This window comes from Priapulus caudatus, unplaced genomic scaffold (assembly GCF_000485595.1).
Source record: "Priapulus caudatus unplaced genomic scaffold, Priapulus_caudatus-5.0.1 Scaffold2444, whole genome shotgun sequence".
Taxonomy (NCBI): Eukaryota; Metazoa; Priapulida; class Priapulimorpha; order Priapulimorphida; family Priapulidae; genus Priapulus; species Priapulus caudatus.
This window is the reverse complement of record NW_014579505.1, coordinates 8,686-35,404: the sequence shown is the minus strand read 5'-3', so window position 1 is coordinate 35,404 and position 26,719 is coordinate 8,686. Positions and strand designations below refer to the sequence as shown.

The 26,719-nt window shown below is 46.7% G+C and overlaps 3 protein-coding genes across 3 annotated transcripts in view; 2 read left to right on the top strand and 1 right to left on the bottom strand.

The window, feature by feature from the left end:
- Positions 1–3,502: 3,502 nt before the first annotated feature.
- LOC106818708 (osteopetrosis-associated transmembrane protein 1-like) lies at positions 3,503–10,911 on the bottom strand. The gene is made up of 5 exons (XM_014823385.1): positions 10,264–10,911; positions 9,474–9,603; positions 5,650–5,765; positions 5,046–5,189; positions 3,503–3,644 (listed from the first exon to the last, which is right to left on the bottom strand). The coding sequence occupies exons 1-5, from the start codon at positions 10,834–10,836 to the stop codon at positions 3,639–3,641; spliced, it is 969 nt and encodes a 322-aa protein (XP_014678871.1). The 5' UTR covers positions 10,837–10,911; the 3' UTR covers positions 3,503–3,638.
- Positions 10,912–10,937: 26 nt separating this feature from the next.
- On the top strand, positions 10,938–25,405 carry LOC106818707 (T-complex protein 1 subunit theta-like). The gene is given in 11 exon segments (XM_014823384.1): positions 10,938–11,053; positions 11,946–12,036; positions 12,354–12,433; positions 13,097–13,308; positions 20,207–20,384; positions 20,386–20,410; positions 21,724–21,806; positions 22,693–22,785; positions 23,424–23,495; positions 23,991–24,110; positions 24,563–25,405. Coding segments are annotated over 11 exon segments (1,080 nt in total). The 5' UTR covers positions 10,938–10,993; the 3' UTR covers positions 24,629–25,405.
- Positions 25,406–26,109: 704 nt separating this feature from the next.
- LOC106818706 (eukaryotic translation initiation factor 2 subunit 3-like) overlaps positions 26,110–26,719 on the top strand; it is a gene marked incomplete at its 3' end in the record, with an annotated part of 9,159 nt that continues 8,549 nt past the window's right edge. The window contains exon 1 of the mRNA XM_014823383.1: positions 26,110–26,203. Within this exon, the coding sequence (XP_014678869.1) occupies positions 26,129–26,203 (75 nt within the window). The remainder of the gene's footprint in view (positions 26,204–26,719) is intronic.

Sequence of the window (26,719 nt, the reverse complement as noted above, 5' to 3'; positions counted from 1 at the left end):
GGAGGAGGAGGAGGAGGAGAGAGGGGGAGGGGCGTATATACATATACACCAAGAGTACATGATACAGATAATCTCTACAATAGTACAATAGTACAATAATAATAGTACATAATCTCTATTGTATATACACACATATCCCTGTATAATAGGCAGCAGTGCAGGGGTAGAAATTAACTTTTGAACACGGGAGTCCAACGGACTCCCTGCCCTCAAAAAGAGGGAGTTCGCAGCAAAATGAGGGAGTCCGCAGTCTGAAGTTTAAAATTAAAGATATTAACAATAACGCATGTGCTTATTTTGAAGATTCATGCGGTTGCACGTCTGCCAAATTTTCTTTGGACATTAGCTGAAAAAATACGGTAATTCCGTGGCCGTGCTCTGGAATGAACTAGTTAGTATGGCAGAATTTTCAGGGAGTCACACATACTCCTGCATATGTTAAATCAGGGAGTCCGACAGTAAATCAGGGAGTATTTGACTCCGGACTCCCGTTAATTTCGCACACTGCTCTTGATATACACACACATCCCTGTATCATAGGCAGCAGTGTCAGTAACTTACAGTAAGTGTTGGGAGAGTACCCCCTCTAACCAGTGCTGAAGTTAGTAGAGTGGGGCGGGGAAGGTGCAAGAGAAGTACAGATACATTCCCTGGTCAATGGCGGTCACCTTCCCAGAACACAACCCGCGAGGCCCTTTACCCTCTGCTCCAGGTAAAATGTGTTATTGTTAGCTACGCTCCTGGGGCCCGTTGTCAGAAACAAAATTAGTCTTAACAGTCAGAAACATTAGTCTTAACATTAGTCTTAACACTAACATTTTCTCGTAGACCGTCGACATCACTTTGTTTCGTATTGTTACGAGGAAATCTGCTACGATTTTTCATTCTCGTAACTTCGCAGCGTTTCAGTCATCGGTCTAAGCAAAAAAACTAATGTTAAGACCAATTTTGTTTCTGACAACGGCCCCTGGTAATGTTCGACACCAAATACCAGCAAAGCGATAACGCACATGCTAGTTTACCCGGCGTGAAAAGTTGCTTTTTTCGTTATCGATAATAGACTGATGACGATCATTGACTAATCGTTATCAAATTGATCGTCGACTAATCGATGTCAAATCGATCGTCTACTAATCGATATCAAATCGATCGTCGACTAATCGATATCAAATCGATCGTCGACTAATCGATATCAAATCGATCGTGTTTATTGTGTAATTGATTACCCGTGTTTAACGATGCCTAACTCGCAATTATGCAATGACGTCGCGACTATGTTCATTTTCGTTATCGGAAATTTAAATGGCGTCCGATTGTCAAGATGTAATTAATTATTTTTCGTCATATATTCACTGCTATATATGGTGAAGTGGTACCAGGAGTGTATAATATACTCTTTATCTATTGTATGCATAGTATATAATCTATATTATACACTCCTGGTGGTATAAATGTGATTGTTGCAGCGCAGTTATAGCAATGTGATCATCGTCAGATATATATATTAAAGATTTTCGTGATTTTTCGTTTTTTTTTACATGAAATTTTTTCTGCCCAAGTGGCAGCGTCGGAACGCATCGATGTAGTTTTCCTGTTTTAAATAATAATTTAAGGAGTTTGTTAATTAATTAAATTGGACAACTTGCATGTTTCATTGTCCATTCTGCCGCTCGGTGACATTTCGAATGGCGATCGTTACTGTGGTCGACTCACGTCACAGTTTTTTTTCTGGGAAAGTTATACCCCAAGATATTCGATAATACCACATATATATATATATATATATATATATATATATATCAAATTTAAGAAATTATTTACCCCCGATACATACCGTATGTGTGTGCATGCATTGTTTGCTGTCGTCGATGTGGCAGCTTTTTTTCTGGGAAAGTGTACCACAAGATATTCGATACCATATATATATATATATGTATATACGTTATATATGTATATTTATATATATATGATATATATATATCGGGTGAGTAATGACAAGTTGTCATAATTCATAAATGACATTTCACCCATGATATATAATATAATGATATATATATATATCTTCAAAAATATCTCTGTAAAGGTTTCTCCTACTATCTGTGTGTGTTATTGTATGCGTGCCATACTCTGCGTGTTTTGACGTGTGTGTTGCGTTTGGTCTGTTTTGTCTATGTACGTGCGTGCGTGCACGGCTGCCGCGCGCTTAATATATATTTGTATGTGAATAGTTGTGTCATGAATTCTCAGTTACGTACTCTCTATTTCTTATTACCATCATTTCATAACATTCAACGAAACGACAGTTTTACCGGTAACGACAAATAATCCGTTCGTTAATTGAAACGTTTTAAATAGAAATGACAACATCGCTTTAATCGAAATGACTCGTTACTATCACTACTAACTCATTATCCTCATTAATATTACAATTAATTAATTATTAAACACTGTACAATCACTGAGGTGGAAGACGGCATCGCTGGCGCCCTCTATCAACTCAGCATGGCGATGCTGGCGCCCCCTCTCAGCTCGACGTGGCATCGCCGGCGCGACCATCATCAACTCAGCGTAGCATCACCGGCGCCCTCTCAGCTCGACACTCGGATTCCGAGCCGCGCTAGCCGCGACCCCACTCTTGACTTCGGCAGACGTTTCTCTGCGGGTGGAAAAAACGCCCGAATTCAACCACAGATGGCAGCACCTGAGGCACGAGATCACAGGTAGGAATGACATTGTGGGAAACACAACGGTCGAACATACGTTAACAGGACACCGACGATGCCAAGGTCACTGGCCTTAGTACTATGTTGGCGATCCTCTAAATATTATGGCTATAATATATAAACATATTGGCTTTATACCACAAACACCCGTTAGATTTTGTTGGTGAGGACACCCAGCGTGAGCATGCGCCTGCGGGGGCACGAACTTTTGCCTTTTTCGACGTTATATGCATTTAAGGTAATCCGTCTCTGTGACGAACCGCTACAGGTGCATTGATTATTGATTAAGTCCAGAGATGCCAACACATATTTGAAAGCAATCTGTAGTGTTCTAGCCAATCAAATATAGTAGTTCGAGGGTCCACGTAGGACCCCGAGTTTTGCTAGGTGGGGTGCCGCAATGCCCCTCGGAAAAATTTTTAGATTCTGAGATTGCAATTTTCCTCATTCGTGGAAAGGTCAAAAAATAGAATTTTTTTGATCAGTGAAAATTCCGTAGTTTGATACTAAACTGGTCGTAGTGGTGGCAAAGAAATAAAATTCGTAAATAAATACAGATAAATCGTAGTGGATTGGCATCTACTGTTAATAGAATCGATTTTATTACGCGTTTAAAATAATTCCGTCCGAAGACGTGTCGGCCAGTTACGCCTGGATAATATTTACGACGCCTATCAGGACGCCCCGCATTACATAGCGCTGCGCAGAGTGCGCGCCAATCAGAACTCGACGTTATCAGAAATCTGGATCAATTTCACTCCGCGGTTACTCCTCTCTCGCGCGCAGAATCCAGATGGCAAGGTCGAAACAAGAGAGGCAGCAGGCGACTATAGATGTCGCATGTAAGCACCAGTATGTAAGCGTTCGTTCGCTGCGCGCACCTGAAGCTCGTCGCTCGAGCTGTTGACGCGTGTATTATATCTGTGTGAATTATTATTAACGCCAATCATAAAATCAATAACACAATCAAGTTAATATTCATTCCATCGATAATACAGACACACCCTCGCTCTCTCTTATCTCTCTTATCGCCTCTCCTCGTCTCTCTTTTTCCGTCTTCTCTCATCTTTCCCCCCACTCCATCTCCTCTCTTTATTCTCATTTCTCTCTCGTCCAAGCTTTTCTCTCTCATCCTCTCGTATCTCGGTCTCTCATCTCCNAAAATTTTGCATCTTCATGAGATGCAATTTCCTGCATTCTGGAAGCGTCAAAATATGAATTTTTTTGATCAGGTGAAATTCGTAGTTTGATAAAATGGTCGTGTGGTGCAAAAGAAACAATAACAATTCGTTAAAATACGGATAAATAAATCGTATGGTTTGGCATCTCTGTTAATCGATCGGATTTATTACGCGTTTAAAATTTCCTCGAGACGTGCGGTTACGCTTCGGTAATTTACGACCTATCGGACGGCCGATTACATCGCGCGCCCGCAGCGTGCGCGGGCCAATCAGACTCACGTTTCAGAGATCTTGATCTCGCGGTCTGCCCCGCAGAATCCGATTGGCGCCAAAGGGGGAGGGTAGAAAACAAGCAGGCAGCAGGGGCGCTATAGAGGTCGCTGTAAGCACTATTACGTTCGCTTTCGGCTGCGCCGCCACTGACTCGGTCGCTCCACTCGTTGACGCTGTTAGTTAATCTTGTGTGAATTATTATTACCCAATCAATAATCAATAACCAATCAAGTTAATATTCTTCCATCGATAATACAGACACACATCGCTCTCTCTATTATCTTCTCTTTTCCCTCTCTTCTTCTCTTTTATTCTATTTTCTCTTTCTCTTTCCTCTTTCCTTCTCTCTCTTCTTTTTTTTCTCTTTCTCTTCTCTCTTTTCTCCTCCTCTCCTCTCTCTCTCTTCTCCGTCCTCTCCATCCCCTCTCTCTCTCTCTTTTCTCTCTCTCTCTTCCCTCTCTCTTTTCTATCCCACATTCTCCTCTCTCTACTCTCTCTTTCTCTCGGTCCTCTCTCCTCTCTCTTCCTTCGGCTTTCATCTCCTTTCTACTTCTCTCTCTCTCTCTCTTTCTCCCTCTCTCTCTCTCTTCTCTCCTGCTCTCTCGCTCTCTCTTCTCTCTCTCTCTCTCTCTCTCTCTCTTCTTCTCTCTCTCTGCTTCTCGCTCTCTCGCTCTCTCGCCTCTCTCGCTTTCTCTCTCTCTCTCTCTCTCTCTCTCTCTCGTCTCTCTCTCTCCTTCTCTCCGCTTATCTCTCTCTCTTATCGTCGCATCGTCACACTCTCTTCCTCTTCCATTACACCCACAACAATACACCACATCTCCACTCTCGCTCTCTCTCCCCCAGCCCCCCAGCAGGGGGCGCCACTCACCGCATCGACCAGGTCCATGCAGACTGCTCCGAAGTCTCCGCCGTGTAGCCGCGCGAAGTATCGGCTCAGATTGTTGTACGCTCGCTCGCATCCATGCACACCGTGCCGTTCACCGCCACCGGCCCGTCGCCTGGGCTTGCCTCCCTTAATGGTTTGGTTAACGAGCGATTCATTAACGATCCGTGACGAGCGATTGGTTAGACGAGCGATTAATTAACGATCACAATAAGTGACTAATTAAACGATCTTAACGAGCAAAGCGATTATCGATTGTGAAACGTCCGACGATCGATTAACATTTTCAATAAGCGATCAGTTAAGGATCGATCGATCAACTAGCTAGCAATTAATTAATGAACGTAACGAGCGATCGATTAACGATTGCAAATCGCTTCACCTGTAAAAACAACAACCAGGAATCCATCCAACCGGTAGGTGGCGCTAGTGTGCCGGTTACAAATGCAATCGAGAACACCGCCGCTGTACAAACGAATATGTTCACAACGGCAACCGCAAATAAGTTCGTAACACGTATTAACGTTATCAACACCGTATTTTTTTCTGCGCACGGGAACAAACGGCGCGTTCGCGCGCGGGCACTCACGTTGCTATGGTCACGGAAGCACGTCTCCAGGGTCGTGTAGCGGTTGTAGAACCCTTTGACGGATCCATCCTTACTGCATGTCTGTGTGCTGTTCTCATCCTGCGTGCAGTTGTAGCCAAAAAAACACCTTAGCAGTCTGCGACAGCGAGGACAGATGAGAAGAGAGAAGAGAAAGAGGGAGATGGTAGGCAGGAGGGAGCGGAGGGAGGGAGAGAGCAGAGAGAGAGAGAGAGAAGAGGGAGAGATGGAGAGAGAGAGAGAGAGCGAGGAGCCGACGACGCGACGATGCGAGAGAGAGAGAGAGACTGATGAAGAGAGAGAGGAAGAGGAGAGACGAGAGAGAGAGAGAGAGATGAAGAGTGTGAGATGGAGAAGAGGAGAGAGAGATGTGCGAGAGAGAGAAGAGGAGAGACTGTGGCGAGAGAGAGATGAGGAGAGAAGACGAGAGAGAGAGAGGAAAGACATTTTATAATGCGATGAATAATCTTAAATATCAATAATAATATGATGATGATGCATGAGTTGATGATAGATATAATAATAACAAGTGCGCAGCAGCAACAGCGCTTCATCTAAGTCTACTGCGGTGACTCTGTGGTGGGTGCGGATCTGGGATTCTAGTAACCCTGTTAGCTCCCATAATGTATTCACATAACACGCCGAAACAGTGGAATAGCACCAGCGGCATGCGTATCAGGACCTTTCTCAAAAGAAGTTCGTTGGGACGCGTTATGAAAGTATGCCACGATGACATGACGCGTGTACGTTTAAGTGTCTATCAGATTAAGATCGGAAGCCTCCGATCATACGTAATAGCACAACTATCATTGCAGACAGAATAGGTAGCACTTCATCCATTTACCTACGCAAGCCTACAGGCCTGCGGCCAATAGAGAGCTGCCACCTGTAACCATTAAGGCAGAAAAACTCCACGTACCACAAAACACATGCACTGAGCAGTAGCCACTGGCAGTGGCATCACGTTAATGTAACATACTGACCTACAGACATGCATTATACAATTATACTGCATTTAAGGAGCAGTAAACCTTCTTTCAACAAATTTAGCTTTCTTTGAAAATTTCACTGCTGACTTTGTAGCCTCATTACATCCAGGCATGTATAGATTCATACTAGTGCAATACCCGGCAGTCAAATTCTTCTCTAAACAGAAACAGTCAACAAATCATGTTCTAACCCTCCTCTTGAGGCCGTCAAAAGGTTATCTGACACTTTACTTCTTCGCATGTCAGCACAGCAGAAAGTTAGATTTCAGTGGTCTTTCAATAATGCCCATAAAAATGCATAGGTCACCGCTGAAACACAACAAAGTTTTTCAATCGCATACCGTCAGACCATGTCCTCAGAAAATGTATAAAATCATGACCTCGTGCCCATTGACCTTTGAACCTGTGACTCCAATTTCGGCACAGTAGAATGGCTTTTCCTTAACCATGATGTATACACGATATCACGACTCCACAGCTAGAGTACCGAGACCGTTTCAGATTTGTGCCGCATTCCTGCATTTCCCTCCCTAATACCTTAAAGTTAAGCCGAGTGAATGTTCCCCCTTCTTTTAACACCTCTTGACCTTTGACCTTTGGACCCCAGCTTCGACAGCCCAACTCGTTTGACGAATCCCCAATTGTGCCGAATACTTCGTGACCGCACGGTCGCAGCGGTAAGATTTCGTGCCCCCAACTCGTGACGGACGACCGGCCGGGACCGGACGACGGCACGGTACGGACGATCAAGCGGATTCTACAAGCTGCATCTGACTATGTCAGTATGATGATAATATATAACTATAGAGTAAAAATATAATAATAATGCTAATATTATACTAATTACACATAATAATAATTATAATTCATAATAATTGATCATAAGAAGTAAAAACAAGTCGCCAATAGCAACAGCGCTCATCTAACGTCATACTGCAGGTGACTCTGTGGTGGAGTGGTTGGGATCGTAGTAAACCCCTGTTAGTCCCAAATGTGTTCACATACACGACAAACAAGTGGAATGCACAGGATGGGTATCAGGAACCTTTCTCAAATAAGAATGTTCGTTTGGGATCGATTATGAAAAGCTGCACGAAGATGGCCGCGTTTACGTTTAAAGTCTGTCTTCAGCAATTAAAAAAAGAAAAAAAAAAAAAAAAAAAAAAAAAAAAAAAAAAACGATGAAGCTTCCCATCATATGGTAGTAGCATAAAAACTATCTGCAAGACAGAATAGGTCAAAGCACTCATCATTTACGTACGCAAGCCTACAGGCTGCGCAATAGAGAGCGCCAACCTGCAACCAATTAAGGGCAAAACTCCACAGTACCAAAACATGCACTGGCAGATAGCCACTCGGCAGTGGCATACGTTAATGTTAAATACTGACAGCTACAGAATGGCATATAAATTATACGATTTAAGAGCATTAAACCTTCTTTAACCAATTTAGCTTTTTGAAATTTCACTGTGACATTTGTAGCCTCATACATCCAGGCATGTTATAGATTCTACTCAGCAAACCCTGCGGCCAGTCAAATTCTTATTCTTAACAGACAGTCAAACAAATGCCCTGTTTCAACCCTCTCTTGTAGGGTCAAAAGGTTAATCAGAACACTTTACCTCTTCGCACCATGTTCAGTGGAAGAGCACAGATTTCATGGTCTATTAAATAAAGCCATAAATATAGAGTAGCGTCCCGCTGAAACAAAAAATTTTCCAATCGAGTCCGTCAGACCATGTCCTCAGAAATGGTTAAATCTGCCACTCTGTGCTCCATTTGACATTTGACCTGTGACTCCAATTTCGGCACAGTGATGGCTTTTTTCATACCAATGATGCTATACACCGACTATCACGAGCCGTAGTCGCAGCCGTTTAAGATTTGTGCCGCTATTCCTGCCATTTCTCCCTATTACCTTAAGTTTAGGAGTGATGTTCCCCTTCTTTTCACCCGCTTACCTTTTACTTTGACCCCCAGCTTCGACATGCCCAACTCGTTTTGAACGATCCCCAAGCGACCACCGAATATCGTGACCGTACGATCGAGCTTGTTAAGATTTTGTGCCCAAAACTGTTGACGGACGACCGGACGACCGGAACGGACGACGGACGGACGGCGAGTCAAGCGACTTCCATACAACCTGCATCTGACTATGTCAGATGAGCTAATAATACTAATGCTAGTACTTATACTAATTAATACAACAATTATTGATATTAAATAACAATAAATAAATTAATTATACATTAGAAGTAAAGAATAAAATAGGTGCTCAATTAATGAATACTAATTACAACAATAAATAATTAATAATCTATAATAATTAATAATGATGACATTCGCTATAACGGAATGCGTGTGTTAACTACCATCTTTCACACTGCTTCACCAATCTCTGGCATTTACGCACACGCACCTCTCTCTACCCGCACGCACCAAGGGCGTAGCCAGGAATTTGGATTGGGGGGTCCTCGAGCGAGTAACAAGGGGGGGTCTGGTGGTCTGAAATTTTTTTTTAGTTAAATGTAAAAATAGTGCTTTAAAATCAATTTAGACGCCGTTTTGTTGACAATACTATTTCTTCTGCAGCTCTACAACGACACCTAATCCGACCATGCTGTGTGACTAACGTCAATATACACCGCCTGCTGCCTGACATCGGACATCCATCCATTGGATAATCTTGTACCTCCACAAAAACTAGCACAAAATTTTTCTTTTTGATTTTGATTTTGATTGGGGGGGTCCTAGGGCCCCCAGGACCCCCCCCTCCTGGCTACGCGCTTGCGCCGCACCGCACCCGTCTCCCTTCTAACTCACCCTCACAGTTTGACGCCGACCACAGTCCGGCGACGAAAACGTAGCTGGTCTCTGCGACCTGAATACGGTCGGAGTGCAGGAGCACGTCGTTGCACTGCCGGCCCGTGTTCGTCGCATTCTCCGTCTGCAATAATCAATTAGTAGGTCTCAGGGGAGAGATAGTGATCCGCTAGATGGCGCATTATTAGTATAAATGAGCAGTTAACCCTAACCCTAATTCTAAAATAAAACAAAATTAGCGAAATATAATAAAAAATAAAATAAATAAGAGACAGAATTAGCCAATCAGAGCCGTCCCCTAGCGGATCACTATCTCTCCCCTGTGCAACATTTATAATCAATCAATCGTTCGAGCCACAACCATTGCTACTACTACAACCAATCACAACGCACGATCTCACCACAACCAATCACAACGCACGATCTCACCACAACCATTGCTACTACTACAACCAATCACAACGCATGATCTCACCACAACCATTGCTACTACTACAACCAATCACAACGCATGATCTCACCACAACCATTGCTACTACTACAACCAATCACAACGCATGATCTCACCACAACCATTGCTACTACTACAACCAATCACAACGCATGATCTCACCACAACCATTGCTACTACTACAACCAATCACAACGCACGATCTCACCACAACCATTGCTACTACTACAACCAATCACAACGCCCAATCTCACCACAACCAATCACAACGCACGATCTCACCACAACCATTGCTATGACTACAACCAATCAGAACGCTCCGCCGCTGCTCACCTGCCTGATGACGCCATACTGCAATCGCAGCTCGCGAAACGCGCGCTCGCACTTCACGCACATCTTCAGGGGGCGCGAGTGCAGCACGGAACAGCGGACGAACCGCGCCGTCGACTCGCTAAACGCCACCAGGAGCGCCTCGCACGGCGTCATGACGTCACTAAGGGGCACCACGATCGTCGACATCGCGACTTCGTCCTCGTAGGGAGCGCCGCCCGCCGTCGGAGTCGAATCGCTGGAATTCTGCGGCGGGGCGGAGTTCGAGGTCGAGAGGGCGCCACCTTCAGCAATCAAGTCGTCTGCGTTCAACGAGAGGGCGCCACCGTCCGCGCGAAAGACTGTAGGAGGATCACGATGGTCGGATGTGGCCTTGCGAAAATTGATCGCGTCGTCGTTTGTCTTTGAGAGCGTTCGTATATCGTTGTTTAAGTTGTTGTTGTTGTTCAAATTGTTGTCAGAGAGGACGGGATCGCAGTAGCACGACGAGCTCATCACTGCGTAGAATAAAAACACGGCAAATGCGACACGATGTTGACGTTTAGCTGGTAAAATCCAGCAGCAGAAAACTCCCATCCTGCTGATCAGATGATGATCAAACTGTTTTTGTTTTCGTCGCTAAAAGCGACCTCTTTCGCTCGCCGTTTTGTTACGGGTAAGCTCGCCAGAGGGCGCGAAACGACGTTAGAGGGATCCGAATTAGAAAGCGTGTGTTCCAGAAGAAGCAGCAATCATGGCTATGCACGTTCCACAGGCACCGGGCTTTGCCCGCATGATGAAAGACGGGGCCCAGGTGAGATTGAATTAAACGGTAGCATGTAGTTCGCGAACGGCCGAGCTATCTTCGTGACAATAATTATTGGCGAGTCGAATCGAAGTGAAGTGAAAATCGATGAGTGAATGAGTCATCGTTTTGGATTCTCGGCGACGCCATGCATAGGCGGGCTTTCTTCACTCGCTCCCTCTCTCTATCTCAGAGTCGGTGACACTGTCACTGACAGTGTTTCTACTACTCTAATCAGATTCAACGATCATGAACTTATCGCCCCCTAAATCATCATAGACATCTTATAGTCTATGTAAAATAGATTATTTAATGTTATTGTATAGATACCTTTATATCGTGTCACTGTAAATCATTAACACTTTTTTAACATCTTACCTACATTACAAAACACTTGTCATGCAGTATTCTCCTCTTTAATCACGTTTATTTTATTAAAACATCACGCAAACTTCGCTACAAACAAAACTGCCAATCTTGCATTGAACCGCACAATGACATTTCTCACCGGCCAATGAAATCATCGCTGTCCGGTGCGGTTCAATGCAAGATTGGCAGTTTTGTTTGTAGCGAAGTTTGCGTGATTTTTATGTCGTGATGTTTTAATAAAATAAACGTGATTAAAGAGGAGAATACTGCATGACAAGTGTTTTGTAATGTAGGTACGATGTTAATAAAGCGACGGCTTTAGGTATTTCTTTGATTTTCTATGTAACACGGCCGTAAATAGTGAAAAGGTTGTCGTGCATTTTGCACGGCGAAATTCACAGGTTTTGTCTATGGAAGGGTATTGGGCCCTAAAATAACATCAGAATATAAAAATTTTTAGGGCACAATTTATTGGTCTAGTAACCGCATACTAAACCTGATCCTCTTTGGGACTTTGCTCTCGATTTTTTAGCATTTTCAAGGACTGGAGGAAGCCGTTTATCGTAACATAGCAGCGTGTCAGGAGCTGGCACGCTCGACAAGGACGGCTTACGGACCGAACGGTGAAGCATTAATTATTAGTTATTAATTAGGGCTTCGTTTAATTTTTAATTACGTTCGTTACGGAGCTTTTCCTTTGTCTACCTTGTACCTTTTTAAGGCTTTTACCTTGTCCTTAACGTACAGTAATCGTTACAGTCTACCTTGCACCTTGTATTAAAATTTTGAATATATCTGTTAGTACTCTACTAAATAAATTCGTATTAATTCTAATTACTCTTTTAAATCATGTTCATCCCGCGTTACACCTACAACTGCATGTAATTTTTTCTGTATGCTCGTTATAATCTCGGCCCGTGTTTGTCGTGCGATTGTCCAGGTATGAACAAGATGGTGATCAATCATCTTCAAAAGCTGTTCGTCACGAACGACGCCGCCACGATCCTCAAGGAGCTAGAGGTAGGCAGCGCCATCTATGCACCCCGCACGGCGATAATTACTGTTATTATAATTAGTTTACGATTATTATTATTATTATTGCTATGATTAATTATTCTCAAGGAGCGGTAGTTATCTTGAGCCGCTAATCCATGTTATTATTATTATTATTACTGTAACTATTATTATTCAAATTAATTTCCTCAAAATCGTCCCCTCGATTTTTTTTAATTAAAAAAAATGTATCTCCTAAATTAAAACGTTCTTCCAATCGAAAAATATTCGCTAAAAACCCCGTTCTTGACCCTGTAGCCTCTCCCGTCCGCGCTTTAAAAAAAATGTACATCTTAAATCTTTAATGTACATGATTTACTGTCGGACTCCCTGATTTGACATATGCAGGAGTCCGTGTGACTCGCTGGAAATTCTGCTATATACTAACTAGTTTGTTCCAGAGCACGGCCTCGCGGTATTAGCGTATTTTTCCAGCAAACGTCCAAAGAAAGTTTGGCAGACGTGCAACCGCATGAATCTTCAAAATAAGCACATGCGTTGTTGTTAATATCTTTAGTTTTGAACTTTAGACTGCGGACTCCCTCATTTTGCTGTGGACTCCCTCTTTTGGGAGTCCATTGGACTCCCTTGTTCAAAAGTTAATTTCTAACCCTGTGGCGCCCTCTACAGGTGCAGCATCCGGCCGCGAAGATGCTGGTGATGGCTTCGCAGATGCAGGAGCAGGAGGTAGGCGACGCCACCAACTGGGTGATGATCTTCGCGGGAGAGCTGCTCGCAAACGCCGAGGAGCTGCTGCGAGTCGGATTGTCGCCAACAGAGGTCGCCGCCGGCTACAACCTCGCCGCGCCGCGCCGCCGTGATCCTGCCAGGCTGCTTGAAGGGTGCGGAAGGGCGGCGCTGAGGGTGGGGCGAGCGGGACGGGTGGGAGGGTCGGAGCTGCGGGGCTGGTGTTTGTGTCTTGGGTGGCATCGTGCATGTGTGTGTGTGTGGCAGCGGCGGTGACGTGCGTGCTGTGTATGGCCGTAGGCATGTTATGTATGCCGTGCATGCGTGTGTTGTATGTGCGGCGGCACCGAGGGGAGTGAGCCCTAGTGCTGTGCGTCGCGTGCTGCTCGTGTGCGTCGTGCGTTGCGTGCGCCGGGTAGCGTGCGTGGCAGTGCTCTTGTGCGTGCGTGGTGCGTTGTGCGCTGCGGTGCCGTTGCGCTGCGTGTGTGCATATGCTGTACATGTGTTAAACACTACAGTGACGTCAGCCTCAGACCTTGGTGTGCCGCCTCCGTGTCCAACTGAGTGCACTAGCCATGCTTTATATCTGTTAGTGTGTATTGGTGCTGGTAGCGTGCGTGCGTCGTGTGTGCGTGGCGTGCCGTGCTCGTGCGTCGCGTGGGACCCATGCAGCATATGTGCCTACATGTGCTTAACACTACGTGACGTCAGCTCAGACCTGGCTGTGCCGCTCCGTGTCGCAACGTGAGTGACTGCATGCTTATAATCTGTTGTGTAGTATGTCCGTGTGCGTGCGTTGCGTGCGTGCGTGCTGCGTGTGTGATTGTGTGTGTTCGGCGTCTATGTGTGCATATGTGTACAGCGTTCGTGTTAACACTTACGTGACGGCTCAGCTCAGACCTGGTGTGCCGCTCCGTGTCCAACGCTGAGTGACTGCATGCCTTATATCTTGTCGTGTGTGTATGTGTGCTGCCGTGCAGTCGCGTGCGTAGTGCCAGTGTGCTGTGCGCGCGTGCGTGATGTGCATATGTGTACATGTCGTTAACACTGGCGTGACGTCAGCCTCAGACCTGGTGTGCCGCTCCGTGTCCCAACGTGGGATGGACTGCATGCTTATATCTGTGTGTGTATGTCGCGTGCGTGCGTTCGCCTGTGCGTGCGTGAGAGGGCGGTGTGCTTGCGTCGCGTGCAGTCGCTGCCCGTGCGCTGCGTGCGTCGCGTTGCCGATCGTTAGCGTGCGGGCGGTGCGCTGCCGTTGCTCGGTGCTGTGCATATGTGCTACATGTGTTAACACTGATGTGACGTCAGCTCAGAACCTGGGTGCCGCTCTGTGTCGCAACGTGAGCTGACTGCCATGCTTATATCTGTGCTGTGTATGTTGTGCCAGTGCGTGCGTGCTGTGCGTGTGGCGCCTGTGTGCGGGTGCCGCTGCGTGCGTGCCGTGCTGGTTGCGTCGTGCGTATGTGCGTGTCGTGCTGTGCTGTGCGTTGCCGTAGCCGTACGCCGTGCGTGGCCTGTGCGTGTGTGCATATGATGTACATGTGTTACCTGCGTTGACGTCAGCTCCAGACCTGTGTGCCGGCTCCGTGATCCAAAGTCAGTGACTGCATGCTATATAATCTGTGTGTGTATGTGTGCGGGTGCGTGCGTCGCGTGCGTGCGTGGACGCGGGGCGTGCTGGTCGCGTGCTGGCGCCGGCGCGGCTGGCGGGTGCCGTAGGTGCGTTCGCGTCCGCTGTCCGCGTTGCGGGCGGACGAGGTGGCGCAAGGTCGCGCTCGCGTAGCGTGCGTCGGCGTTGCGTGCGGTATGGTGCTCGTGGCGTGCCGTCGCGTACGTCTGCCTGGCCCGCGCGCGTGCGCTGCGTGCGGTGCTGTGCCGTGGCTGTGTGTGGGTGTCGTGCGGTACCGCGGTCCAGGTGCGTGCCGTGCTGTGCGTGCGTGCGTGCTGTGGGTGTGTGCCATATGCTGTACATGTCGTTAACACTACGTGAACGTCAGCCTCAGCACCTGGTGCTGCCGCTCCGTGTTTCAACGTGACGTGACTGCATGCTTATATCTGTGTGCTGTTATGTGTGCGTGCGGAAGAATCCGTTGACAGGGGGGGATGCGTGCGTGCGTTGCGTGCGCTGCAGTGCGTTGCGTGGCAGGACGCCGGCGTGCCTGTGCTGTGCACGGCTGTGCGCTGCGTGCCGTCGCGTGCGTGCCGAGGGGTGCGTGCGTAGGGGGCTCGGCGCGGGCTGTGCTGCATATGTGTACATGTGTTAACACTACGTTGACTCCAGCTCAGACCTCGGTGTTTCCGCTCCTGTTTCCAACGCTGAGTGACTGCCATGCTTATATCTGTGTGTGTATGGTGCCGTGCGTTGCGTGCGTGCGGTGCTGTGCTGTGCGTGCGCCGTGCGTGTGTGCATATGTGCCTACATGTGCTTAACACTACGTGACGTACAGCTCAGACCTTTGGTGTGCCGCCTCCGTAGTTCCAACGTGACTGACTGCATGCTTAATCTGTGGTGTGTATGTGTGCGTGCGTGGCGTCGCGTCGCGTATGCGTGCGTGCTGTGCGTGCAGTAGCGCTGTGCGTGTTTACCGCTGCCGTTGTCGTTGTTTCAGACCTGGTCTTCAGCTCCGTGACCAACCGTTTGAGAGACTGCGCGGACTTGTGTATTCGTGTGCTGCGTGAGGCGGGTGTGCTACATCTGTTAGCCAATTTTGTCATGCCATGTCAGGCGTTGCGAAATTAACGCCGAGTCAAGGAGTCAAATACTCCCTGATTTATGTCGGGACTCGCCTTGCATTTGCACATTATGCAGGAGTCCGTCGTGACTCCTGAAAATTCTGCTATACTAACTAGTTTGCTTCCATGAGCCACGGACACGCCTCGCGCGAATTACCGTTTTTTAGGAAACTGTCCAAGGAAAATTTGGCAGCACGTGCACCGAAAATGTCCTTTTGGTTAATATTTTAGTTTTGAACTTCAGACTGCGGACTCCCTATTTTGCCTGCGGCACTCCCTCTTTTTTGAGGGTTAGGCAGTCGCTGTTTGAACTCGCTGTGTTCAAAGGTTAATTTCTAACGCCCCTGCCATGCTTAACACTGCCGTTCTCCGTTGTTTCAGACACTGGTCTGTGGCTCCGTGAAACCAACAGTGAGAGACTGCTGCGGAGATGAGTCGTTGCCATCCGTTCCCTGCATAATTGAGCAAGCAGTACGGCTTCGCATAGACTGTCCTCTCCCAGCTCATCGCAGAGGCCTGCAGTGCAGTACGTAGTAGGGCTGCTAGCGTAGTTTGTGATAGTAGGGGGGCTAGCCAGTACGGCCTCGAAGACTTCCTCTCCTCAGCTCGATCGGCAAGCAGGCGCTGCAGTGAGTAACGGTCAGTAGGGTGCTAGCCGTAGTTCTGATGAGTAGGGGCGCTAGCAGTACGGCCTTGAAGGACTTCCTCTCCAGCTCATCGCAGCAGGCCCTGCAGTGAGCTAACGTGGGCGGGCGCTAGCGTAGTTTGTGATAGTATAAGGGGCGCTAAGCGAGTACGGGGGCCTCAAAGCGACTTCCTCTCCCAGGCTCATCGCAGCAGGCCTTGCAGTGAGTAACGTAGTAGGGGGTGCTAGCCGTAGTTTGTGATAGTAGGGGCGCATAGCGCAGTACGGCCCTTGAAGACTTCCTCTCCCAGGCTCCTCATCGCAGAGGCCTGCAGTGGAGTAACGTTGGGCGCTAGCCTGTTGTTCTGTGATAGTATGGGGCCGCGCTGGCTAGCATGTACGGCCTTTCAAAGACTTCCTCTCCCAGCTTCATGGCCAGAGCGCCTGCAGTGAGTAACGTAGTAGGGGGTGCTAGCGTAGTGTGATAGTATGGGTAGGCGCAATAGCAGTACATAAATTAGGACGTCCTTATCCATCTAAGCGAAACAACCATGCCCTCCCCTAGATGGATATTTATCGCTAGGTCGCGTCAACGCCTCAATCTCATAAGATCCGGTCCATCTATCTATCTATCTTATACACACAACACATATATGTATATTTTTGGGTATATATATATTATAGTATATATTATATAATTTTTCTATCTATAATTCCATCTGTCTTATTATATTATTCTTAATCTAGCCATCTATTCTATCACTAGATAGATAGACAGACAAACAGACACACAGGACATTCCATACTTGCGGAGCAAATTGGCCGATCAGCTGATGGAAAATTTCGACTTCGCTCGTCGATCGATCGATCACGACTCAGTTCATAAATTCAATCTATCATTCAACACTCGCATAACCAATCCAATCGCATTCATTCGATCGACCGCAGGTTACGATCATGCCGGAGACGTCTCGCGTTCAACTGTGGACAGCGTCGCTCTGTGTGTAGCGTCCTGAGTGCGGCGTGCCAGCGCTCCTCGTCCGTCAACGCGCTATGGTGTTCAAACGCACGGTTAGAGGGCGAACACCGTCGTGCGCATCGCGGACGCCAGCATCGTCGTCTGACACCGTCGTCCGCTAGACATCGGCACGAGCGAGACGAAGGTGAGGATGAGCGAGGCAGGTAAGCGAGGAGCAGGAGTGGCGCAGAGAGGAGAGAGAGAGGAAGAGCGAGGAGGAGGAGGAGCAGGAGGTGCAGCAGAGGAGCGAAGAGGAGGAGCCCAGGAGTGCCAAGCAGAGGAGGAAGGAGGAGGAGGAGGAGCTAAGCAGGAGTGCAGAGAGGAGGCAAGGAGGAGGGAGGAGGAGATGGAGTGCAGACCGAGGCCAGGAGAAGGCAGAGGCAGCGAGGCAGCGTTAGCAGCGAGTGTGTTTCTCGTGTGTGTTGCTGTGCCGTGCCGTGCGTGCGTCGCCGAGCGTTGCGTCGCGTGCGTGCGTGTGACTGTGTCTGTGTTAGCTCGCGGAAAGCCGCCGGACCCGGGCGCTCACACGTCGCCAGAGCTCGCACGCGGGGGCCCACGTTGTGTGTGTGTCGAGTGTGGGTGCGTTGCGTGCGTTTCGTTGCGGCCCTGCTGCGGCGTGTGTGTGATGCAAAGGTTCTTCTGAGTTTATCGACTGTTATCATCAGTACGGAAGGGTGCGGCCTCTTGTGAGTGTGGGTCTGCCTGTGTCAGGCTTGTACGTCTCCAAAGTCTTATAAGTACTTATTTTCCAAAATAACATACCCTTTATACTTATTTTTTGCGTGAAATCGCTAGAAAGCTACTTAATAGTCCTTATTTTTTGCCAAAGGACCGATTTTTCAACATTTTCTGTGTTGGAATTTCGCGGCTCGAAACGGCTTTTCATAAAAGATCGTCGCGGTTTGCTGCATATCGCATCGCTGAATGCGGCGAGATTTGTTTGTTCTGTTATTAGTGTACTTTAGATAGTCGGTGATCTATCAGAAATCAGCGTAAAAAAGGTCTTATTTTGGGCCTCCGCAGATAAGGGTTCTTATAAAGTCCTGTATTTCAAACATGTGTTTTGCTTACTATAAACCCTGCTGTCTGGTGTGTACATCTGTCTGGTGTCGTGAGTATGTATGTGCCGCGCGCATGCGTGCTACATCTGTCTGTGAATGTGTTTGCGTGCTGTGTGCATGTGTGAGATACATACGTACTCACTGCGTGCCATGGGTACGTGAGCATAACTTATGTGAGGCTTGCAGGGAAGCGTACTCATCAAGTCAGCGCAGAATGAGCTTCAGGGATTCAGTAGCCGGTGAGAGGAGAATGTGCTCGAGCAGCCAGGATCCAAAAGCCATACCCGCATTACAGGTACGTGCGCGCGGCTGTGTCCTACGTGCGAGCCTGTGTGCGTGCCATGTTGCTCCGTGCGATTTGTGCATGTTATTTTAAGAAAAAGAAGTATTAAAGTAGTACCAGCCAGCCAGCAGCACAGCAGTAGTAGCCCAGCCAAAAGCAGCCAGCAGCAGCAGCCAGCCAGCAGCCAGCAGCTAGCAGCAGGCAGCAGCCAGCCAGCAGCAGTAAACAACAACTTACTGTTCATGTCAGACATAATCACGCGAATTGCTCGCTTGTTTCTCCGCCGTCACCGATTGTGGAATTCGCCAACCAGGGGCAAAGATCATCGTCACGCGGCGGAAAGATCGGCGACATTTGGCGTTACACTTCGTCAACAAGTACCGAACTGATGGCTGTTCGCCCTTGCATATTATCCGAAGTTTGACATTCGCAACCAATGGCCTCTGGCTGTCGCGAGCAGTTCCTGGAGCGAGCGCGCCTCTACCAGAACTGGTACGTTGCACTGTTAGTGTTTGTTTACTGGATGATGACGATGATGACTGATGCATGATGATGATGGTTGACAATGATTGATGATGATGATGGTGACAACAATGATGATGATGATGACCAACTGAGACGATGATGATTGACACGATGACGATGGATGATGATGTTTGCACAACGCATGGATGATGATGGTTGACAACAATTGATGATTGATGCGACAACCGATGATGATGATGATGATGACGGACAACGATGATTGATGATGCGTGACAACAATTGCATTTGATTGCATGATGGTGCACAACAACTAATGATGGATGATGACGACAACAAGTGTTGATGCATGATGGATGACGACAACGATGATGAGATCCGGGTGACAACAACAATGATGATCACGATGCACGACAACGATTTGAATGACCGCGTGATGAAAACAAAGATGACAATAATTGACGCAACAACGACCGTGACAAGCCGCGCTTCCGAATTCGCCTGACGCCATTGCCAGTGGTGATTGATTGATGGCATGACGATGATTGATTGATGATGATGATGACGCATAATGGAAAACTGTAATTTGATGACGACGATGATAACAATGACGTCCGATGACGACTCGATACCAACGATGATCGCCCGACGCTCTCTGACGCGGTCTGCCATGGTTATGCAATGATAACAATTGACGACTACATACCAACACGATGATCGCCTGACGACCTCCATGACGCGGTTTGCCTGGTTATGATGATAACAATGACGACCAATTGATTGACGGACTACGATTTACAACGGACGATCGCGACGACTCCCTGACGCCGCGTTGTTGCCATGGTTACAGGGTGCCGCCGACGGCGGAGGAGATGGGCCCGCGTGCAGCGCGCGTACGTCGACAGAGATCGGCGGCACGAGCGTCGTCGTGTTCCAGAGAGCGGATGGGTAGGAGTGCCGCCGTTCTCACGGCTCGTCGTCCGCGGATCACCGACAACATCCCCATGGACGACGTGGAGCGGTGCATCGCACGACGGAATCAACACGTTCAAGGGCCTACTGCTGCGTGAGCTGAGAGAGGAGGCGGGAGGCGGGGAGGAGGGAGGGGGTATGGCCGGAAGCAGGAGAGTCGCGCGAGGGGGTAGGGAAGCAGGAGGGGGAGCGTGGGTAGGGGAAAGCAGGGAGCGGGGGACGGGGGTAGGGGAAGCAGGAGGGCGAGGGGTAGGGCGAAGCAGGAGGTGCGGAGGGGATAGGTGAAGCAGGAGGGGGAGTGGTAAAAGCAGGAGGGGAGGGCGGGAGTGTCGGCTTAGAAATACAGAGGCGGCGAAATCAGTTAGGCCAAAACAAAAATATGGTGTGTGGTTACAGTTACTTGCGAAAAAAATAATAGGGTAGGTAAGGTAGGGAAAACATTTTATTTCTTTGAATTATTTTATTACGACATGTTCGAAGGATGGTGCGTTGTGCTTTTTAAGCGAGAACTTGCTAATTCATATTTCGTTTATTTTTTTATTTTTTTTTGACTTCAAAGAAAATTGACAATAAAATGTTTAGGGTCGCTGGGAATAAAATGATGGTCGGTCGTGGAAACCGCTAACCACACCTATATTTTGTTTTTCCCTTATAGTAAGTTAGCAGGTGGTGGCGTTACATTGCGAATCGGTGGATGAAGGTAGTCGTAACTCTCCAGCTCAATGTTGGAGATTCGTCAATCTACGATATATTGTATACGCCATATTTTTCGCGTACAGATATTTTCCCGACTTCAGACTTGACGGACAACTTTTGCGAGTGGTTAATTGCGCGGTCGGTGTCAATTATTAATTGTTCGGTATTATTCCGTGTGATTTATTCGCGTGTTGTGATTTTCGCGGTCGGGGACGCGCTCGCGAAATTTGCTAAAATTAAACCACCGCGAAATATACAGCGTATTACCAGGGTGCGAAATGAACGGGAGTCCGGAGTCAAATACTCCCTGATTTACTGTCGGACTCCCTGATTTGACATATGCAGGAGTACGTGTGACTCCCTGAAAATTCTGCTATACTAACTAGTTCGTTCCAGAGCACGGCCTCGCGGAATTACCGCATTTTTTCAGCAAATGTCCAAAGAAAATTTGGCAGACGTGTAACCGCATGAATCTTCAAAATAAGCATGTGTTAAAAGCATGTCTTTAATTTTGAACTTCAGACTGCGGACTCCATCATTTTGCTATGGACTCCCTCTTTTTGAGGGTAGGGGGGGGACTCCCGTGTTCAAAAGTTAATTTCTACCCCTGGTCCTGGTATACAGTAATCTCTTGTCTTCTTTTCTCTCTTTCTTCTTCCCTCGCGTCTGACGCCGCGTCTGATTGGCTGTTGTTTTCCTCGCTATCGCAGGATCCGCGCTACCTTCCGGGAGCGGGAGCAACGGAGATCGAACTCGCGCGCCAGCTGACCGAGTACGCCGACGTGAGTACAGCGCCCTCTATCTCGGCGCGCGCGGCGACGAATTTACTTTCTCGCATTTTTCGACGTATTACGAGTGGGTTCGAGGTCAAGATTGACTTTTTACGCTGCTTACACGTCGAATTCTATTGTTCAGGGTTTCGTTGTCATAGCGCGCAGGGAATTGCTCAAAATTTATAAAGATGGAAAATAAAGTCAGGCCGTCAAGTTTTGGCATAAAAAAAAAAAAAATATCAGAATCGTCGGGAAATTTATCAGAAACATGAATGAAAAATGAAAGAAGAAAAATGAAGATTTGTGCAATTTTCAAATCAAAAATGTTGCGACTTAAATAAGTGAGGGGTTGTTCGAAAATTACGACACAAATTCTAAATCCATATACTAATGATACCATATCTATGATATCGGATAGCATATCAGAGATGCCAACCACTACGATTTATCTGTATTTTATACAAATTTCTATTCTTTTTGCACCATTACGACGTAGTTTGTATCAAACTACGAATTTCACTGTGATCTAAAAAATTTTTTTTTTCATTATTGTTACTTTTTGACCCCCAGAATGCAGGAAATTGCATCTCAGAATCAAAAGATTTTCCGGTGGGCATGCAAGACCCCCCCTAGCAAACTCGGGTCACTCTGTGGCCATCAAACTACTAATTTCATGGCCAGAAACTACAGATTGCTTCAAATATGTGTTGGCATCTCTGTCATATGATGCTTCCGGCAATGGGCCCCAGGATATTTACTGTTACTTGATCGATTATTGATTATTAATAATCAATAATTCGCAGCCGAAGCGAACCTAAGTACTAGTGCTCACAGCGACCTCTATAGTTTCCCTGCTGCCTCTTGTTTTCTACCCCCGCCATTGCATTTGTTGCAGACGTGTCCCGGCTTGGAACAGTACGCGATCAAGAAGTTTGGAGAGGCCCTGGAAGTGTTTCCGAAGATCCTGGCCGAAAACGCGGGCGTGAAGGTACGCAACGCTGCCGCCAGGGGGCGACTCGTCGACCGAAGTTCGGAGCGGCATTTTTTTCGGAAGGGTTTTGTTTCCGTTTTATTTGGACCTGACGTCGCGTAGCGGCCGATTCGTTGTTCGCCTTTAACGCGGGAAATTTTTCGGGACTCTGCCAATATAAGTGTCGTTTAGAATCGTTGCTATCGTGGTGTCGGCTGTTTTCTTCCGGCCCCTGGAAGCTAACCCAGTGGGAATTAATGACCCGCCGTAGTCAGGGTTCGTAGCGGGTCTTCCAAAGTCTTATAAGTACTTATTTTGCCAAAAATAAAATAAGGGCCCTTATTAGTACTTATTTTTGGTAAAATCTTAGAAAAGTACTTAATAGTCCTTATTTTTTATATTATTGTTGTATATATAATACGGAATAATTAAATCTGATCTGCAATTGTGTATATATCCATTATTAGTGTACTTTAATAGTCGGTGATCTATCAGAAATCGCGTAAAAAAGTCTTATTTTGGCCTCCAGAAAGGGTCTTATAAGTCCTTATTTCAACATGTGTTTTGCTACTATGAACCCGCCGTAGTGCCGACCCGGGGCTCTTGTTCTCGATATGTTTCGTTGACGCTTTCGTCGTTGTTTTTACCGTTTACAGTCAACAGAGGCGTTGTCAATGCTCTACGCATCGCACCAGGAGGGCAAGAAGAACTCGGGCTTTAATATCGAGGTGAGGGAACAGTGCGTGCGTGCGTGCGTGTGTGCGCGTGTGAGTATTGCCGTAAAGTGCGAGACTGTCCTACATGGAATTGGGTGCCTTTCACTCTTCTGTACATTTGTGCGTGTTTCGTGTTTCGTTGGTGGTTGCGTAAATGCGTGCGTGAGTGACGCAGGTAACTGGAGTGGAAGCAGGGGGATGCAGGAAGTGCGTGCGTGCATGCATGCGCAGGCGTGTGTGTGTGTGTGTGTGTGTGCGTGCGTGCGTGTGTGCATGCGTGTGGGTGCGTGCGTGCGTGCATGCGCGTGTGTGTGTGTGCGTGTCTATGTGCATGCGTGCGTGTAGGCATATGTAATACTTTGCAGACTGCAAGTGCAAGAGTGCACGACTCTTCTATAGGGAACTGGGTGCTTTCATATTTGTGTTTGGTGCTTGCTTGCCTACATTCGCATGCATGCGCTCTTGTCGTCGTTGTCGCTATGACGCCGCCGTCGCCGTATCTTGCAGGGAGAGGGCGCCGCGATCATGGACGTTGCCGCGGCGGGCATTGTCGACACCTTCCTGTCGCGACACTGGGGTCTGAGGTTCGCCACGTCGGCTGCCGTCACCGTACTGCAGGTTGACCAGGTGAGGCGTGGTGCCCTCTACCTTGTCTGTCACACACTAAAAAAAATTATTTATTTCTTTACTATTTATTAAATTTATTATTTTATTTATGATTAGTAACATTTATAATTATTCAATTAAAAAAAAATTTAATTAAAAAAGTTATATTATTAATTCAATTAAGTAAAGAATTAATAACATTTAACAAACAAGAAGAGTGGGATGTCTCTACCTGCAGTACTACCATATCTTACACACACCCCTCCCTCCCTCCTGCTTTTTTTTATTACAGATTCTTTTATAATTTACAGAATCATTTCTTTTTTTACGCGGAAAGTAATGCCTTGTGGAATTAAAAAAAAAACATGCTATAATTATTGAATTTAATTTAAATTTAAAAAAAAAGGAGTAGTACTTAAAATTGAGTCGAGTCGATCGCAGGTATTAACGTCAGCTGTTCGCTTGTCTTTCAGATCATCATGGCGAAGCAGGCGGGCGGACCGAAACCGAAGAAGAACGAGGATTGGGACGAGGATTGATGAGGGCGCCACCTGTCGCCATCGCGGGGGCGCCACCCGTCGTCGCCCGCGGCAATGGCGGAATGCGAAACACCGGCTTATATTTATACGTGTGTCGTCAGTGTGTTTTTGTTTCTGCCGCACGGTTGACCAGGCTCGACTATTCAATAATCACATACCAGGCATGCCGGCTCAATAATCACGTTCCAGGCCTGTCTACTCGATAATCGCATACCAGGCCTATCTACTCAATAATCCCATACCAGGCTTGACTACTCAATAATTGCGGACCATGGCGATGACGGCGGGCGCGATCGTTGCGTGACGATGTTCACTTGTTCTTTTGAATTCCGGTTTTCAACGGACGGCGCCATTTTGTTGATGATCCATTTCGAGGCGCAGTCTCATTTCGCCTCGCGCAGTTGTCTTAGTTGCGACGGAGACTTAAAGGTCAAAGGGTCGTTATTATTTACGCCCCAATTGCGATTGGCAGACAATTTCCTTCTCACTGCATCTTTCTTGAACCGCGTAAGTTTGCGGTTGTCTCCACTGGGTGGCGCTGCTGCATGCAGGCTTGCGAGACGTCGGCGCCATTGCAGCCACGTGGCGCCATCTGTCGGCGAGAAAAACCAATAACGCCGTGGCGCACGACGGCCGCAGTTCGCGTGCGGTGGCGGGCCCTCGCCGGCGCCCCCTGGTGGAGTCAAGGGCAACCTCGCCGCGTGCCTGAGGAATATCCTGCGCCATGTTTTGTTTGCGCGATCGACAAAATTAATAAACTGGAACGATGATGATTAAGTCCTCGTCTACATTTCGTTATTTTTATCGTCGTGTTTATAATGAGAAGCTCAACACGCTGAGAGTGAGATGATAATGATAATAATAATAATAATAATAATAATAATAATGGTTATAGTAAAAGTGGTAGTAATAATAAATACCATCAGGAGTAGATTATATGTGGTATTTTTATAGTAAATATATAATATAGTATATATAATAGTAGTAGATATCTCACAAAATTCATCTGAAAGGGTGATTGTTTCCGTTCTGTTATCTATGGTACTTTACCCCCAGCTGGTATAATTTTACTGCTAAAGACAACTTCAGAAGGTTTCTGTTCTTGAACTTCGAGTATTGCTGTATTCGTATATCATTATATGGAACATGGGCGACGTAGATGTAAAGCCATAAATCACGTGTCATTATATCTCGTGTCACGTGATGTGGAGAACACATACAATTTATGTTATAAGAATTTCTTTACTTGAATTACTTATGATCAAGTTATAATGTCATTAATGATGTAAATGAGAGAAACGGAAATTTTTTTGCAGATGCTTTTTTTGGTCTATATTCGTTCTATTGTATGTGCACTATAATCCATAAAAACATAAGTCAGACATTTTGCTCTTTTAAAAATTATTGAATAATTTAGACATTATTTGAAAAAACAAACGATCGTGGCGATAACGATGACGATGGCGATGCACGTTCACTTGTTGAAGTGGTATTGGCAACATGGCGGCCGGCGATGGAGAAGAACCAGCAGTTACGAAACAACCTCATTTATCTAAACAAGATCTATCCACATTAGTAAGAATGTAACACCTATTTATCGCCACCCTCCATCCAAAGCGATTTCAAACTTTACCGATTTAAATTCTGTCACGATTTCAATGTTTAGAGCCATTTTATGTGCCAACTTTCGTCATGCATCGCGCATAATATTGCGTCAGATGGCATGAGCGGTTTTCGGTAACATGTTTTTACGTAGATACAATAATGTAACCCAACAAGAGTAGGGTTACAACGCGAGCCTATTCTTTTCTTTGGAGGAGCCCCTGAGTGATTCACTCAAGGCGGTTTTATGGTGCGTTTTTCGAGACTAGTAGTAGTACAACTTCCAAGCTGGGTTTATTATAAACATGAACCTTTCTCCGCTATCCTTAGCTTCAAGAAACGGTATTGCTAGGGTTAGAATACCGTTTCAAACATTGGCTGCAGCTAAACACGTAGTTGTCTTATTTGCCAAGTATCGCCAAAGAACACTTCACATGTGATATACCAAATGAATCAGTATACATCCACCTTCTTGTAACCATCAGTGCG